Source organism: Quercus lobata, chromosome 9 (assembly GCF_001633185.2).
Source record: "Quercus lobata isolate SW786 chromosome 9, ValleyOak3.0 Primary Assembly, whole genome shotgun sequence".
Lineage (NCBI taxonomy): Eukaryota > Viridiplantae > Streptophyta > Magnoliopsida > Fagales > Fagaceae > Quercus > Quercus lobata.
In genome coordinates, this window is record NC_044912.1 from 39036644 (window position 1) to 39055659 (window position 19016).

A 19016-nucleotide genomic window follows, 5' to 3' on the forward strand; every position below is an offset into this window, starting at 1 on the left:
GTTCGGCAATTTGCCTACGTCCACGGAGTTGCAGGGATTTCACTATTATCAGGGAAAATACAATAGTGCACAAGAACACTCTCAAGAAACTCAAATCCCAATTACACCCTAGTACTCTCTCACAGAAAAAATAAGAATAGAAGTTGGCTGCCTCTCTTTTCTCTATTTTCTCTCATGCGGCTGCTCACTAGGTTAATTGAAATTTCTCTCTAATCAATTCTCTGCAATCTGACCGCATATAATAAAGCAATATATATATATATATATATATATATTACTTTATAAAAGTCGGCTGAAGTAGGATTCCTAATACAACTTGTATTAGGTCAATCTATGGCCGGATTGGGCTTTATGGGCTTGTGGCAAATTCAAGCCACACTAACACAGCTCACACTAAGTACAACAAAAGCATAATGGATATAAGCATGTACAACAACAACAATGCACAAACTGCAGCACCAGCCATCAGTATAGCAGCACATAGCAGTATTGCACACAGGTGCTGACACCCACTGAGAAAGCATCAAATAGGGCCAAAAAAACCCCTTTCATAGACCTTTTCTTTTAAAGGGATAGATAATATGCTATACATAAGCAATGGATTTGTGGCAAACTATGATGAAATAAAGTTTCAAGGCCCCAAGGTTTATAAATTAACTACTTAGGTCAAGAGGTAAATTCCCACAGCCATAATCTATATATTATTCTAAAGATAATCACACACATATATATCTAAATGCCAACAGTTCTATATAAGCAAATTTTTTTTTTTGGCTGAATTCTATATAAGCAAAATTTTTTTTTTTTTTTTTTTTTTGGCTGAATTCTATATAAGCAAAATTAAAACTTAAAGAAATCAACAAAGACATGTAAAGAATATAATGCTAGAAATATATCACAACTTAGCCTTAGCCTTGAGTATTATCAATTACCAAAATATTAGTCATCTTTAAATTACAATATCACATAGACACTATTATAACAACACACAGGCTTTGACTAAAGAATAGAACATGCCACAAGCATACATAAATCCAAATCACTTATTAATGTAAAAAAAAAAAAAAATAGTGCAAATATAATAAAAATATAATAATAATATGGCAATCCAACAGAGAATTATTCCTAGGCATCAATCAACAAAATTACAACTTCGAATGACATACCACAGAAGCATCAACTCGATTTAAATAAAAAAAAAAAAAAAAAATTATACCGAGGTTTTCTACAATAAATCCGAATCTAGCGAAAATATTTGGACTATGAATTAAAATACCACCACAAATACCAAAATACTGCAGTATTTGGGCTGCACCAAGGGCGGCTGGGCTATGTTGACATGGCCATATACAAATCAATGAAATTTTAGGGCCATCTGAGCAGTGACGGCTCTAGGAATTGTTTTTAAGTGGTCACTAAGAAATTTAAATTATCACAATATTTTTTTTTATACCTTTTTTTTAAAGAAAAATGAAATTAGAATTTACTTTTATTGAATAGGTTGGACGAGTTATAAATTTTATTTTTTGTTTTATAATAGGCTTTTTGTTGAATAATTTTTTCACTTCTTGTTGTTTGGTCTTGTCTTGTTTTTGTTTGATTTATATTTGTTGTTATTTGAGCTAATATTTATTGTCATTATTTAAGCTTAAAAAAAGAAAAAAAGGGATTAAGAATTATGTTTGAAGGCAGAATTAATTTTAGTGTAATGCTACGTCCACAACATTTTTACAATAAATCTTATACCAAAAACTGTTATTGGTAGGTAAAAAAATAATATTAGTATTTGGCCCAAATTAGAATCAATAACAGCTTACTACATTATATTTGTTGTAAAATTATTGTAAAAATGTTTGAATGTAGTAGCACTACTCTTATATTTGTTGAACCCAAATTTTTGTAATTCTCAAGTTAGGGTGTTTAAAATTTTTATTAAGGTGATCACAATAGATTAATTTAGCATACAATATTTTTTTGGCAAGTGTATATATACATTTTTTCTCAAGTCAGGGTGGTCCTGGAACCACCCTGGCTTGCATGTAGAGCCGCCACTACTTCTGGGCTGGGAGCCTGGGACAGAGTACCTCGCGTTGTCAATGAAGCAGGTAGAGATGGATGGAGCTCGAACTAGTGAGAATTGGGGTTACTTTTTACGACAACCATTCAGTTCAATTTGACTCATATTCGATCTTTGTGTTTGAAAGAAAGAGAGATTTTGATCGAGTGAACTTGCGTTTGAAAAAGAGTGAGAATTAATCGGGTTTTGTTTTTGGGGAGATGGGAATGAAAGGAAGAGAAAGAGTTTATCAGGCATTTTTGGGAAGGAGAAGGAGATTGGTAGGAGAGAAATAGTGAGAAATAATTTTTTTTTTTAAATAATGCTGATGTGGAAAAATATGAGAGCTCCAAATCCTACATGGCAAGCTCTAAAGAAGTCAAAAAGAGTGATAACTATAGTATATATAAATGACCTATTTTTATTTTATTTTTTTATTTTCTATATTTATAAATATATTTATTAGTTAGATAATAAATTTATAATTCAACCAATGAACCACTAGTTAAACTTCGGTTATGATAAGTGATAACTATGGTTAGAAGTATTGGCAAGAGAAAGGAAACACAAATAAAAAATGAGATACCAGTGGCAACACGCAGCTCTAGTACCAGAAAAGTAATTGAATATTAGTGGCACTAGGAAGAAAGATCACAAACAAGTTAGTAGCCATTATAAAGGTCAAAGATACACCATGCCATGTATATTAGTATGTTTAGGGAATGATTAAATACAATAACCTAAAATTAGATTTTACTCCTCAGTCCTCACCAATTACAATAATTTGATGCTCAAGTCATTGGCAAAAAAGGAGCTATGAGTTAATAGAGGATGTGCCCCCTGAAAAACATTGACAAAGCATACATACAGGCAGAAAAACCACCTCACTACCCACTTCCTCATTTATCATTTATCTTCTCATTGCTTGGTTCAGCACTCTCTCCTTTTGGGAAATCCACCAACTTGTTCTCATTATGAGCTCCTACAAGAGCAGGTGATTTGGCCTCAGATGCATGAGCCTTTTCTGGTAGATTTCCTGCAAGGCTTTGAGCAGCTTCTAACTCACTCTTAGAGGCATCAGAATTCTCAGGCAGTTTTCCTCCAGGCTCTTGGCCAGCTTCCAAGTCCTCACAGTTAACAGGATCAGAGTTTTCAGGTTGTTGTTCTCCTGTCTTTTGAGCAGCTTCCAACTGCTCATACTTGGAAATCACCTGCGCAAGCTCATCATGAAGATATAGAGCCTCAAACAGCATCCCTTCATCATCAGTGGTGCTTTCTATAATCGCCTTAATGACAGGCTGCGACTGCTTGCAATTCTCCAACATGCTTATTGTAAGATCTTCCTGCATTAGCACAAGAACTTCTATCAGTTCTCACTTATCTTCCATCTATACACATATCTGGGGATTAAGGTGAGAAGTCACACAACTACTTGATTACAAGGTTAAGTCAAAAAACTTCCTAGCAGGCTAGCACATTTATGACAATGCATTCAAGGTATATGCCATAAAATATAAATACAGAAACACACACACATACACAACATCACATAAATCAAAAGAACCCAAACACTGAAAAGATTTTCATCTATATTAGGTAGTTATATTTAGATAAATTGGGGAACAGGACCTCCTCTGAGAACAATGTCATAGAATTGTGCATTTATTTGAAGTTAAAAGAGTACAATTTGATGCTTAGAGGAACAGATGAAACTACTGAAATTTTGAGTAAAAAGACAATCTATTTATTTATTTATGAATACTACTTTCTTGTTAGAAGTCAGAAAAATACCTTCAAAGGTTTGGGCTCTGTTTCGGTGTTCAATATGCTGGAGAATAGTTCAAGGCTGTTTCGAGTTACAACAAGATACTCTTTCTTTTCTTCAACAGATAGGATTCTATAACTAAAGGGGAGTGAACTACCTCCTGTGTCATGCATTCCTGTGTCAGGAATAGGGTATCTCTCAGGTGGAGACAGAGGCTGTTGATCATATGATTCCAAGGAATACTGCATGGGAAGTGAATTCCCTTCTTGTACAAGTGGAGGTATGCTTCTTCCTTTCAAGCTCTGTCATAACATCCAGAACAGAGATAGAACATCAATATCTTTAGACACGAGAACTAAGAATGACATAAAACGAAGTGTCAAGAGTCATTAAATTCAGACAGTAATAAATGTAACAAACCAAAAGGCACCATCAGTAATGAGTAAAACGAAGTTGAACATAACTTATACTTTTAACAGGCCAAGGCAAACACATTTTTGGTCCTGCTTATTATCATTTATTTTCAATTTAAAAAAAAAAAAAAAATTTAAATTTTTATCTTTTTTATTTTTCCTTATCAAGAGAGAAGAAGAGAGGTAGGGTAAAGAAGATTTCAAAAAAAAAGGTTCAAAAGTATCAAAATCCAAGCCAACTGAAAATAAGCTGACCCATTATAGGTTATAGCTTATCTGTTAAGAATGTTTAAACTGTGCAGGAGTCCAGCTGTAATCTAATATGCACTAATTTCTACCACATCTCAAATTTCTTTTGGGTTGGGCCCCATCTGATTGAACTGATGGAAAATAGAGAGAATAGAAAAAATAGGAAGGTTAGAAAAGTAAGAGGATCGAGAAAATATCAATTTTCTATCACGTGTGTTTGGCAGTAGAGATGAAAAAGTGGGCAGATAGAAAATGGATATATATTTTCTTTGTTTGATTGAGAGGAAGAAATATTGTTTATATCCATTTACTGTTTTTCCCTTATTACATAAAATAGAATTGTTCGTTCATTGTACACGAAATAATTATTTAATTATCTTGTAAGAAAAAAATAGTGTAATTAGCTAAATTAGTTAAGATGATACTTTATAACTGTGAACCTATCGCATATTTTATTTTGTTTCTTTACCCATCCACTTTGTTTAGTCCCAAATAAAAAGAAAGTCATTATCCTCACTAATCTCATTGACAATTATCTTTTATTTACACATAAAAAGGAAATTATTGTCCTTATCTTTTATCTATACAGATAATGGTTATTTACACAACTATCACATATTTGACACACCTACAATAAAAATGATACCCTTTATTGTACCAACAAAAGCCTACAACTTCTAAATAAAAATCAGAACCCAATGAGCATTGTTAAAAAAACTCTCAAAGCAATCAAAGAATGAACCAAATAAAATGATTATTCTAGAATGGCTATTCCTCATAATTGCTCACTGTGATGCAACGGAACCATGGTAATTACAATCTCAAGATGTGGCAATGCCTATGACCCTCCAACAGAGTGTATGAAGTTGAAATCAATGCTACAGTAATATTGAGATTTGAGAGCAAATACTTTGGTATTGTTACAATTAAGTAGTGCTTCTCCAAGCAGTCACATGCAATACTTAGCCTGTTTTTAATTAATTCAAATCTCAACACCAGACATGGTAAATGGAAAAAGAAAACAAAAAAATGGCTGCGGAGATTATTATGTTAACAAAGCCAAGAAAGGATTGAGCAGCACAAGCTCTCAATCCTAGCAGAGGCGAAAGCTCTTAGGCGACCCTCGCAAATGTTTTGAGAAACAAACCTTGGATTTGTCATCATCAACATTAACATAGATAATGCACCTATGTCACAGCTTTCTAATTATTATTAGAATAAAAACATATGGTGCTCAATTTCAAACATTAGAAAATCATTATGACAAGTTTCAGTGGCATAATGGAAAGAAAAAAAAATCTATTTAGAAAGGAGTTTTAAACTATAAAAACAATATCACATAATATGATGAGATAAACACCTCAGACATACAAGGAAGTATTGAAGGAGCACTAGCTCTCTAGCATAGCAAAGGTGAGAAAACTCTTAGGTAGCCACTGCCAAAGGTTTAAGAAACAAGTCTTTGGATTATCATCATATTATATAACAAACTAAATAACTACATCTTTTTTTTTTTTTTTTTTTGGATTGGTAATTTACGCACACACCCAATTGGTCTTGAACCCAAAACCTCACCCTATGCCTTGAACTTAGAATGGGAAGAGAATAAGATGTCATCTTACTAAAAGATAAGACAATAAGATTAACCAATTTGAGAATAAAACTTTTACAATTGTGCGGAAAAATAAGAAATTACTTCAACTAAATTTAAGCAACTTAGTGTTGGGAAATCTAAATAACAAAGAAAAGGACCTGACTAACTAGGAAATTTGATCAAACCACACCATTGCCACTAATGTCTGTATTCTGAGGTGAAGTGGGTAATAATTTCAGACATTCAAGGAATTAATGAGCAACACTAGCTCTCAAGCCCAGCAAAGGCGAAAGCTCTTAGATGGCCACTGCAAATGTTAGAGAAAAAAGCCTTTGGGGTTGTCATCATCAACATTTTTCCAAAAACTATAGAAATATAATGTTCAATTCCAGGTATAACACCTGAGGAACCCACAAAAGAAAGAAAAAATGCTTACACATAATCTAACAGGTTAAAATAATCATACAATTTTCAGAAAGGTTAAAAACGACACTAAACCGCTGAAAAATCAACGTGCATCAGTGTTAAAGGCCTTAGACATCCAAGGAAGGATTAAAGTAGCACAAGCTCTCAAGACCCATCAAAGGCGAAAGCTCTTAGGCAGCCACTGTGGGATTCTCAATGAGACAAATATTTTACAAGACTGCATATGTAAAGGTTACTACTCAGTATCTAAAAACAATAGCATCTTAATATCTCCATACATTTGCAATCAAAAAAGGATATTTAACATAGCAACAACTATAGGTTCTAGATCATAATGGTATACAAGGTAAATAAACTAATGAACTCAAAGAAGCGAAAATGGAAAGTTAGGAAGTAAGATTGACAGTATGTACCACCCTATAATGATCAGCAAGACAACAAAGAGACAGCTGACAAAGTGATTTAGATGGATTAATATGAGGGGACTTGCTATCCCTGAAGCACTCAGCATACTGCTAAAGGGAATATGTGAAGTCCCCAAATAAAAGGAACACCCCCCCCCCCCCCCCCAAAAAAAAAAAGATATTAACAACATGAAATTCTCATACCAAGGGCTATGCACAGTAACCATTGCAAATTCAATTCCTAAACATTTTTTAAATATAAAAATATACTTTACAAGCACCCCCCAACCCCCCACCCAAAAAAAAGAAAGGAAAAAAAAGAGAGAAAGAGATAGAGAGACCCACATAAGCAAGAATTTTGAGGACCAAATAAAACAAAACATTGTTGAAAAAAACATTGAGCTTGCCAAAACAAACAGACAAACAATGAAACATGTTTGATAAAATGGGTCAATGAGCTGCAACGTTATTATGAAGGAGAAGGGTGGTCCTCAAAGCTCCTAGTTCTTTTATGTTCCAAAATTTTTTCCTCTAATGATCTGTGTGCATATCTTGGTTGCAAACAAGACAAATTAAAAAGAGGTACATTAGAGATTTTGTATGATTGCCTTATTTGCCTTTCCATTTTCCCTCCTCCATCAGGCAGATTTGTATTGGTAGGCCCGGTGGAAAGCACCTGGTCACACCCTTTTCAGGCCAACCAAATGGAGGAAAAAACCATCACCTTACCATTTTCTGTCCTCAATTTTCCACCCTCCCCCTTTTCACCTAAACCAAACACACCCTTAGTTTTTAACCGAATACTTAAGAAGATAGATTAGGTTGGCACCGTTCAGAAAATTCCCTGTAGAACTTTCGGGAGAAAAATGCAGGCGACTGGACCCATCAGATAGATGAAACATAGCGTTCAAGTTAATGGTCATATAATCACACCAAGAAAATACAATATGGCCAAATGTACTAATGGACCCAATCAGGAAGTTCTTCATAGCTAAATGGTTGTTACCCAAGTGGTCACTAAACATACCTTACAACAGTTACAGTATTGCAGGGTGCGCCTTTACTCTCACTAATTTTTAGTTGCTATTACTATCTAACACATTAAAATCATAACTCAATGATGTTCACTGAAAAATCACCAATTCAAATCTGAGATTAGCACCTAAAAACCAACCTTGCTAACTGTGCCCTAGGCAGCAACCCCCTAGGTATTTTGCACCCAGAAGTCACCTAGCATTGTTTAACCATTATTCTAACACTCGTCCGGAACCAGACCTTTAATAAGTGAGGCCCAACACGTCCAAATTTCAGCTTTTTAAATAGGGTTTGAAATCAAATTACTTAATAAATTATTGTCCCAAAAGGTTAAGCGGTTAGAAAATAATAAATCTAAGACACGCACAAAAAACCCATTACAAACATGAGAATAGAAAAATCAGCATGAGATAAACTGACCATGTAAGTCTGATGAAAGACAGGTAGATAAGCGAGATCCTCGGACTGCCCCCAAGCCCGAATCAAATCCAAACCCCTTTTCCTATTCCCAAGATGGGTCTGCGGATTCTCTATCATCTTCACCATCTCGTCCAACACTTTCTCAGAAGCCACCTCAGAGAAAACCTTCTCACAGTTCATAGCACAAGTCTCCAACAAATCCAAACTCAGGCTCTGGCTGACCACCGCGCCATTGTTGTTACTCCCAGTCCCAGAAGAGATCTTCTTCTTGATGGCCCTCACGATCTCAGTCCCGCTAATCTCTTCCGCGTTGATCAACTTGCATATCCGCAAGTTGAGCCCCCAGTTGGGACCCATTTCCTCTAGCGTCTCAGAAGTGGCCTCGTCCACCAGTTTCGACTCCGGCGTTGGGGTTTGAAGGATTTCCTTCACTTTTCCGGAGACAATTCGACCCATTTGAGCTCCTTGGTTCTTCAAACGCTCACCCAGTTGCGCTAGATTCAACTTGTCCATTTTTTTTTTTTTCTCTGTTTCGCAGTGTAGAAAGGAAAAAAACGAAATTGTTGAAGCTCTCTAGCACTGAGAGATTTTTTTAAAGCTTTATACTATTGTTAATGAAATTTAGTTTCTTTGTTGTTAGATTGAGAGAGAGAGAGAGAGAGAGAGACAAGACAGAGATGGGAAATGTCAAATGAATCTAAGATACGCGTGGCTTGGTCTGCCGCCTCACAGTCGTGGGCCCCTTTTTGACACGTTTATTCGGAGACTTTTATCCATTTTCATTTGGTAATAATCTGTGGAATTAACGACTTGCCGCTCTTCGGGCTTGGACTTATCTCCTCTAATCTATTTATAAAACTAACTATATCTATTATTTAAGTAGGAAAGTTACATTATCCACTATAATTATACTCTAAATTATACTTTACACCTTAAGCTTTCAAAATACATGATTAGCACCTTAAACTATAACTTGTCTTATTACTTTACAAGTTAAATTTTGTTGTTACCTTAGATGTCATCATATGAAAATACCCAGTTATCTTCTCAATCCTTTAAAAATAAATAAAAAATTAAACTTTATCATTTTAAATTATATTTGCAATTACACTTTGTACCATAAAATTTTGAATTGATGGGAGGGTGTAAAGTGTAATACGAATTATAATTTAAGGTGGTAATTATGTCTTCTGAAAGTTTTGTGTGTAAAGTGTAATTCGGAGCATAATTTAGAGCTATAACATGTAATTACACCTATTTAAATAAATCACATACGTAAATGGGTTTGAGGAAAATATCTCCAAACTATTTTTGAGTTAAACTTTTTTTTATTTGGTTTATTCTGTTATCCTACATTGACAATTTACTGTTTTGTGTAAGTTTAATTTTATCAATGGGATCAACTATTTGCTATTACCAATCAACTTCCTCTCACTGGAAGTGTGAATTGTTTGTTGTTTTCCTATTTGATTTATACTGTTGGGCCCACCACTTGATGTTTACGGTTTTGACCGATTTTCATCGGTTTTGATTTTTTCTGGACCAAGCTAGTGATTGGTTCCCAATTCAACCGATCGGATTGGCCGATTCAGTCCGATTTTTAAAACCATAGTCTTAGGAGATACCTTTCACTATATAAGTCTACATATTTTGATTATTGATAAGGGCACCTTAGAAAATAAAATTACCTCAAATAATATATGGGTTTTTTATATTACTATTATAAAGAAACATATATGGATAATTCAAATTACAGGTTAATATTTGGATCTTCATTTCATATTCTATTTGAAGAATTTAAAAACAATTTACTAATAACTCGAATATTTTCTAAATTTTCGAGTACATAAATAATTTTTAAGGTGATCATTTTAAGCCCTATACTCTAAGGACGTAGTAAATCAAACACAATTTTTTTTTTTCAAATTAACAAATTAAACTTTATAGTTTCAATAAAAATGCCACTGTTGTAACTTGTAACCTCGAGAAACTAGTCTATCACTATATCACAAGTTAATAGCCTATTTCTCATCGCAAGCCAACAAAAGTATGACAGCTTTAAATCAAACTAGTTTATAGCATAATCCACCTTGAGAAGTTTAAATATAATCTAATTTTGTGTTGAATTGTAAGTATGCCTTCTAAACTTGGAACCCAAACACCTGCATCTTCTTGGCCTAAACAAATTCGGGTAAGCCAGCTTGGATATTGACCAAATCATTCGATGTGACATGTGGCCAAGGCCACTGCTCTTGAATGTACAAAACTTAATCATTATACTGTTATACATGGATTGATGAGTGCTCTTAACATTTTAAACTTTGACATTCGTGGAGTGGCAAGATCATAAACCGCTCTCAAACAGTACTAGGGGAAAAGATCACCGTCTTGATGCTAGTTATAATCTAGAGAAAAACTTTGTTCCCCATTTCAATGGAGTGCTTAATGAATAGTTTTAATTATTTATATAGTTTAAACAACTTCTTCCATCCCAAAAAACAAAGTTCAAAGGAATTTTGTTAGCCCAAATGCTCTTGCCTTCCCCCTTTGTATTTAACATCATTGTTAACTACAGTAGGACAACATAGACATCTCATTTTAAGGCATTTAAATAACCATTTTTTTTTCCTAATAAAATATTAAAATTGGGGAAAAAATGGATCATGTTATGTATTTTGAAAAGTTCAAAATTGACCTAGGGCTAAAATATTACTATGTACTAGACTGTCAACCAATTGCCAATATATGGCAGAATCAATATAGGTGGTTCTTACTACGGTGACGAAGAATCAAATTATCACTATAATGCGCATTAAGTTCAACCAAAGTATTGGTAATCTTACTATCTATAAGGCCCACTTGAGATAAGAGGTTGTGGATGTACTTGGATTGAGTTAGATATAAGCCATCAAATGAAGAGATAATTTCAAGGTCCAAAAAGTAGCTAAGATTGTCAAGATCTTTCATCTCAAATCGTTGGCTGAGAAAATCATTGAGTTCTTGAATGCTGCTAAGGTTATCACAAGTAATGATCAGATCATCAACATAAAGAATAAGCAAAATGGTGCCACTATTGACACAATGAATGAAGGGGGTAGATTCATAGGAACTAGTAAAATAACCTTTATTTGATGGATGAAAAAAGCCAAGTGAAGGCTGCACTTGGACTTTTTCACTAAAGTCCCCAGTAAGGAAGACATATTTGACACATAACTAGAAGAGGCATCATTGTTGAAAGGCTGCAATGCAAGGTTATCGATTCCGTACCGTACCGACCGGTACGGCCAGAATATACCATACCGGCCAACAATCCGGTACACTCGACCCCCCTGTTTCGTATCGAAAAAAATACCTGCCTCGTACCGGTCGTACCGGCCAATTTCAGGCAATACCAGCCAGTACAGAAAAAAGTTTTTTTTTTTTTTTTTAAGTTTTGTAATTTTTGAATTTTTGTTAGGACAGAATGGTAACTTATTATTATTATTTGTTTTCTTAACGCTCTGTTTGTTTCAGCATTAACGTTTTCTGGAAAATGATTTATTTTCCAAAGAGCATTTTCTAGAAAAATGTCTTATTTTCCAGTATTTGGTAATAACCTTGAAAATGCGCTTGAGAATGTTTTTTGATGTTTGGTATGCAATTTTTTAAAAATATTTCTTGTATAATTTAAAACATGTATATTATGTAAACTAACTAATGTAATCATTATAAATAAAAAACCAAGAATGAATTTGGTTTTCATACTAATTAATCTAAAATTTTGACAATGAATACAATCAAAATTAATTAGTTGTCAAATTTTCATGATCTCTACTACTCATCTTGCTCATATATATAGATAATAACGTACGTACACACACACACACACACACACACACACACATCAACCATTTGTCTACTATGGTCAACTACAAGTCTTCAATATTACTCTAAATTATGTATTTACATAATGTACTGCATAATATATCATCACTATATAGTATTTGCTAACAAAAAATGTATTTGCCAACGAATGCAATTCTCCTAAAAAATTATCATTCATTATATAATAATATTATTAGTCCACGGTAAAAATTGTCCCATGTAAAAGAAATTTAGAGCAATATAGTTACTATGTTTAAAATTTTCATCTTTTACTTCTTTCATTCTTTCTTCTTCTTCTTCTATTATTTCTTTTTTAATTTTATTTTTTTGCACTTTATGTACGAAAAAGAGGTAACTTCTGCCTGGAATCCATCAAACCGAAAATTTCTTAGAGAAAAAAGAAAATCAAGCTTGAAATTCAAAGCAAAGAATTGGGATTTTGGTAGAGAAGAATGAAATAATTACCACTACAAATTTGTTCTCCTTTGCAAGTTGGAGCTATTGATCGATCAGTGAAGTAAAGAAAAATCTAATCAGAGAATTGTGTTACAGAAGGGAAGAGAAAGATGGAGAAAAGAGAGAATAGAGACAGTTAAAGAGAGAGATTTATGGGAAGAGGAGAGACCAGAGTTAGTGACGGTGAGGGTGTGAGGAGAGAGAAAGTAAAGGGAAAAGAGAAAAAGTGAGAAAACTTACCATGAGAGAGAGAAGGCGCCAAAAAATTATGTTTCTCACGACTATAGACGAAGATAATATCTATAGGAGATGCAATGCATGAGAGAGAGATTGTTTTCCAAAAAAATTTTTTGGAAAACAGCTTATAGAAAATAAACCTTATTTTTATTAGAATTTTCCATTGACCAAAGATAGTTTTCCATTGACCAGGTTTTTTTGTGCTACCAAACACTGGAAAATGTGGAAAAGTATCTTTACAGAAGGTTTTCCAGCGAAACAAACAGATCTTACTCCAAATATCTTTAGTATGCAATGATAATTTTTAAGCTTTCTATTTTATTTATTTATTTATTTTTTTCCCTTTTAATTGATACTAAAGTCTAAAACCATGAATAATTAATTCTGAATTGAGGAAATATTTTATGGTAAACTTTTATATTTATTATAATATATATATACACAGACACATACATACATACATACATACATATAAATATATATATATATATATATATATATATATTTTTATTTATTTATAAATATAAAAAATAGCGGTAAACCCGAAACGGTACACCGGTATTAACCGGTATCCGAAATATATCGTAACGGTGGTCAAACCGGTACAGCCTCCGGTACGGTATTGACATCCTTGCTGCAACGGCCAAGAGAATTCAAAACGATGAGAGACAAGTATTTAGAGCAAAGGTTTATTAACAGTCAATGTCATACTCCCGTGTGAAACTTTTGCTATAAAACAGGTAAATGGGTTTAATCTGGCTATTGAATCACCTTTAATTTATAATCACCTTTAATTTATGGTTATGTAGTGTAGAATACAAGGACAACACATGAGGGTGCCATTGGAAAACAAATGGGTAATAATGAATTAAACAAAGGAAAACAATTTATAGGCACGAATCAATGTTGTCCTTAGACAATATTTGCTCCCATCATAAGGGTTGCTAATAGATTACTACAAGCTTGTCCACACAAGATACAACTAAGATCCGTATTCTACAAGTAGCACTCTTGAAGAAATTCCATGAATTCCTCAATAACGACGTGTCTCACTCAGAACATTTGTAAGTGCTTTTGAAAGCATGAAAAAACTGACACTATTCCTAAATCATGAATACGAAAAACTATTAATAGACAATGTGATATAACCCTTTAACAAGCACATTTAGAGACTCACTTTGGTTGTTTCAGGTCTCAAAAATCATTTCATGGCTTTTTTCTCCAAAAAAAATCATTTCTTGGCTCTTATTAGTTGTTGAAGTCTTGAAGACAACAAAAATTATATTGTGAAAAAAAATTAAAAAATGGTAAGGGGTCATTTGAGTGGAAAAAGTTTGGAGAAAAACTTTTTAAACCTCTTATATATATTTTTATTGAGTGTGAAATATAAAAATCTGACCATTAAATTGCATGTTTCTTATGTTCTTAACAAGCATGTCAAATTTTGTTCAAATCAAATTTACTATTCAATCAATAAACTTATTTGTTATACATAATTTAAAACCACAAAAATTTGAAATTTAAACATTTATTAATAACATAGCAATTAATTTTTGATTTTCTTGAAATTTTACAAGTACAGAGGATATAATAAAAGCACATAAGTCAACAGTTATATTTTCAAAATTTAAATCCAATAAAAAATTATATGAGCAGTTTGAATACTCTCTCTTCAAACTAGGTTGAAGATACCTTTTGAATTCAAGTGGGACTTAGTTCAATTTGAGCAATTGTTGTTGTTGATTTATTATTATTTTTTTCCAAAACAAAGAAAGTCATTTCAACAAGTTGAAAAATAAGATGTAGTAAAAAATCTTGGGGCTCAAACTTTGGAAGGGGGACAAATGAAGACCGAATTCCTTATATTCTTAATTATGAGTAATGACATAAGGGTTTTTCGTATTATACTTTAAATTTTGTCTAGCCTCAAGTGAACACTGAACACAGAGAGAGATTTGATAGGGAAAAAAAAAAAAAAGCAAGCATTTTTCTTGTGTTTTTTTTTTTTTTTTAGGAACAAGACCACCCATGGCTATTTTATTAAGAAGCTAGAAAATTAACAACAATAACAGAATCAATATCTAATGGAGTGGACTCCATCCAAACTAAAAGAGGAAAAGAAATTCTCGTTCTCTGGGCTAAGGCAAGTGTTACAGCATTGCCTTGCCTCACAGTGTCAGAAAAATAGAGACTTCTTAAGGAACTAGCTAAAAAAATAGTATCCCGAACTAAATGACCAAAGGATGATAACAACATATCTTCATTGCATAGGGCCTTGATACCAATTTTTGAATTGCCTTTGAAATGGGATTTGATGTAAGCCGATTTCATGGACAAAACTGATAGCACGCCTAGCTGCCATCATTTCCAGAACCTCAACAGAATGTGATTTCTGTATTTTTTTCAGCCATAGCTGCAATAACCTGTCCAAGTGAGTCTCAGACCGCAATCCCAGACCCTGCATCATCATTTTCATTGAACATAGCACCATTAAAATTCATCCCGAATTCACTTGGTTTAGGAGGCACCTAATTCTATTTCCTTGCATTTTTTGATCTTCGTGGGATAGCTTGATTGGCGGTAAAGTCTTGGAGGAATTTTTTTGTTGCTGCATTGTGGACTAATAGAGTTGCCACCTAGATTAGATCTAGAAACCATAAATATAACGCCCTTACGTGGAAGGACTAGTCTTACTATTAGAGTATAGGTTCAGAATTTAGGCACCCAACCCTACTGACCCGTGGGTCGACTTTCAGTAATTGTGTCTTAGGTCTTAATCTCATTAAAGGCTCATTCAATATTGTTATCTATACTCACACACACACTAACATACATCTAGCAATCAACATGGCATCAATCATCCCAAAAACCCTAACATACATCTATCATGACAACTCACATCAAGCCTAGCATACATCTATCATGCATATCATATCATCTCATCCAAGGCAGTAAACAACAAGATATCACAAGGGCAAAAACATAGACATGAAAACATTAAAGAAAAAAATTAGTGATTGCATTCTAGACATCAAAAATACACCATCCAACCAAGCATGTTCAACTCATCATTAAATAAATATCCAATGCATATTCATGTGAATACATGACTAACCTTACTACATCTCAACACCTATGCGTTAATGAATGGGCATGTGAATGCATGTTCATGGTATTAAAGCAAGAAAAGAAAATAAAACCCTTATCTAGCTTGTTAAAGGCAAACAAACAATTAAATAGAGGAACAAATACTCAAAAACATAATAAAAAAGAAAAAGAAAAAAAAAGAGCCAAAACAGAGGCATATGACACAAGAAAATAAAGAAAAAGAAGCAGAAAAACTAGAATTAGGGTTTCTGGGCCAAAGTATGCGTGCGCCTACATAAGCCTACGTGCGCATATAAAATTATGCATGCATAGACACACCCCCAAAAAACCCAGAAACTTGGAAACACAAAAACAACGCAGAAATGAAAACTAAGGAAACTAACAACCTAACATGCTTCTAATATAAAAATAAACAACCTAAACTAACAACAAAAATATCCAAAATAAACAAAACAAAATCTATTCTTAAACATGCATTGGATTTAACAATAAACAAGAACACACTTAATACATCAAAACATGTTCTTCAAAATATCCAAACATTCAACTCTCTTATCAAAATATGGTGAGACACAACAAATCAAAACCAAACATAATCAAATCATATTTCTATAGAATACACAACATATAAATCCATTAAGAACAATAAGAACAAGTTATAAAAGATCCAATTTAAGGAAAAGCCTTGAAGGGAGACTCACCTTGCTTATGGAAACACACTTGATTGATATTTAATTAGCCCCTCAGTTCCTAAAACACAAAGATTAAGTTGAGAGAACAAGAGAATTAAAGAATACAATAGTTTTTGATAATCACAACTCAAGAATAAGATTAGTTTTGAAAAAAGGTTTTGAGAAATCAAATTGGAAAAATAGTTTTTGCCTTAGAACTAACTAAATAAAGGTTTTTAATTTGTAAAAAAAGGTGCAAATGTGCTATGTGTGTGTTTTAGAAAAGAGAATTAGGGTTTTGGAGAAGATGGAGGCTAAAAAATGACTCTCTCTAACTAGGGTTTTGATTGGAGGCATAAGATGAGTATTTATAAATTAAAATTAGGGTTTTCAGACTTTTTAATAATTTTTGGATGTTCTCAAGGGTCCATGGCCCGGCCCACATAAAAGCATTATGTTTTGGGTCATTAAAATGAAGTTTTAAAACCCAGAAAATCGGACTTCTTAGTTGGCCCACCTTCAAATGATCATAACTTACTCAATATAAGTCCAAATTTGTGTTCGAATTGAATCCCAGGATGTCTAATTTCCAATAAAACAAACTTTACTTATTCTTTGTGGATCAAAAGTTATGGTCAAAACAGTGAGGAAATGTCATTTTTCAGTATCGATTTCAAAACTAGTTGGCCCACCTTCAAATGGTCATAACTTACTCAATATAAGTTCAAATTTGTGTTCAAATTGAATCCTAGGATGTCTAATTTCCAATAAAATAAACTTTACTCATTCTTTGTGGATCAAAAGTTATGGTCAAAACAGTGAAGAAATGTCATTTTTCAATATCGATTTCAAAACGATTTGAACACTTTTGAGTTGTGATTACTTCCAAACTATTGTGAACTCTTTAATTACCTTTGGTTGATATATTTCAAGCTCATCATTGGGGTCAGGGACAAAAATTTATTAACGAGTGCAAAATGTGGTGTCTATATGCATTGATGTTGTTGCTCGGTAAGGTCGGCTCATTCAATCTTGTCATGTTTCTGTGTGTCCAAAGGAACCACGCAGTGCTAGCAAATAGTTTAGGTACCCTTGGTTTTTGTAGACAGTGACTAATCAGATCAGCGAACGATCCTTGCAAAGCTTCAAATTCATTAACCCAACTAAACTCATCACATCAGACATGTTTAACCGACTCACAACCCCACAAAGCATGCATGATATCCTCAGGTTGTTTCCCACAGCAGTGACACAATGGATCAACAAGGACTTTTCGCTTCATGAGATTGACTTTAGTTGGCAAACTATTTGTGCAAGCCCTCCATAAAAAATTCTTCACCTTTCCAAGCATTTTTAGTTTCCAAATACCAAACCAAAACACCATGTTTGCTGCAGAATTTGAACTTGATGCCTCTCCCCTTGATGAATCCTCACACAACAGTTTATATCCTGACTTCATAGAGTAGCTTCCATTCCTTTCTAGTAGCCAATGCAAGTAATCTTGCTGAGACGAAATACACAATGGTATAGATTTTATGCTTCGGGCTTCAAAAGGAAGAAACTGCTCATCTATAATCCTTGTATTCCATCCGCCTAAACTGTCATCAAACAGATTTGCTACCCAAGTCTCTATGTCTAAAACCAGAGGTGGCGATGTCACACATCCACCAGAATTTCCAGGCAACCAGCAGTCTTAAAAAACCCGAATGGTCTTTCCATCCCCAACACTCCATTTTGCCCCCATCGAAATAACCTTTCTTGCCTTTAAAATGCTATTCTAGGCATAAGAGCCCGATGATTTTTTAGCATCAAATATTGTATCATTTGGGAAGTATTTTGACTTAAACACATGATAGAACATGGAATTTGTATCATGGATAAGTCTTTATACCTGCTTTGCCAACATTGCGTCATTGAATTTACTAAGCTCCTTAAAGCCAAGGCCACCCTCTTGTTTTGGTTTACATAGAGTTTCCCAATTTTTCTAGTGTATCTTCCTTCTTTCCCCTTGTTGTCTCCATCAGGATTTCCTTATCAATATTTCAATGTCCCTACAAAGACCCATAGAGAGTTTAAAACATCCCATGGCAAAGGTGGGGATAGCCTAAACTACTGCCTTTAATAGCACCTCCTTTCCTAGAATCTTCTCCTTCTACCCTTGTAGTTTACCCCACACTCTATCTTTAATGTAATTTAGACAGGCTCTTCTATTTTTGTCCACCACCGCAGGAAGCCCAAAATACTTCTTATACTATTTTATCTCTGGTACACCAAGTAAATCCTTGATGAAATTTTTACCATCTCACTAACTAATTTTC

General features: G+C 33.6%; 1 protein-coding gene and 2 non-coding genes across 3 annotated transcripts; all 3 read right to left on the reverse strand.

Moving 5' to 3' along the window:
- Positions 1–2703: 2703 nt before the first annotated feature.
- LOC115960391 (TOM1-like protein 2) lies at positions 2704–9020 on the reverse strand. The gene is made up of 3 exons (XM_031079274.1): positions 8363–9020; positions 3848–4123; positions 2704–3399 (listed from the first exon to the last, which is right to left on the reverse strand). The coding sequence occupies exons 1-3, from the start codon at positions 8873–8875 to the stop codon at positions 2956–2958; spliced, it is 1233 nt and encodes a 410-aa protein (XP_030935134.1). The 5' UTR covers positions 8876–9020; the 3' UTR covers positions 2704–2955.
- Positions 6309–6433, reverse strand: LOC115962349. The gene has a single exon (XR_004085393.1). It is a non-coding gene; the product is annotated as a small nucleolar RNA SNORD14 (small nucleolar RNA).
- Positions 6909–7007, reverse strand: LOC115962378. Its single transcript, XR_004085419.1, has one exon. It is a non-coding gene; the product is annotated as a small nucleolar RNA snoR99 (small nucleolar RNA).
- Positions 9021–19016: the final 9996 nt, after the last annotated feature.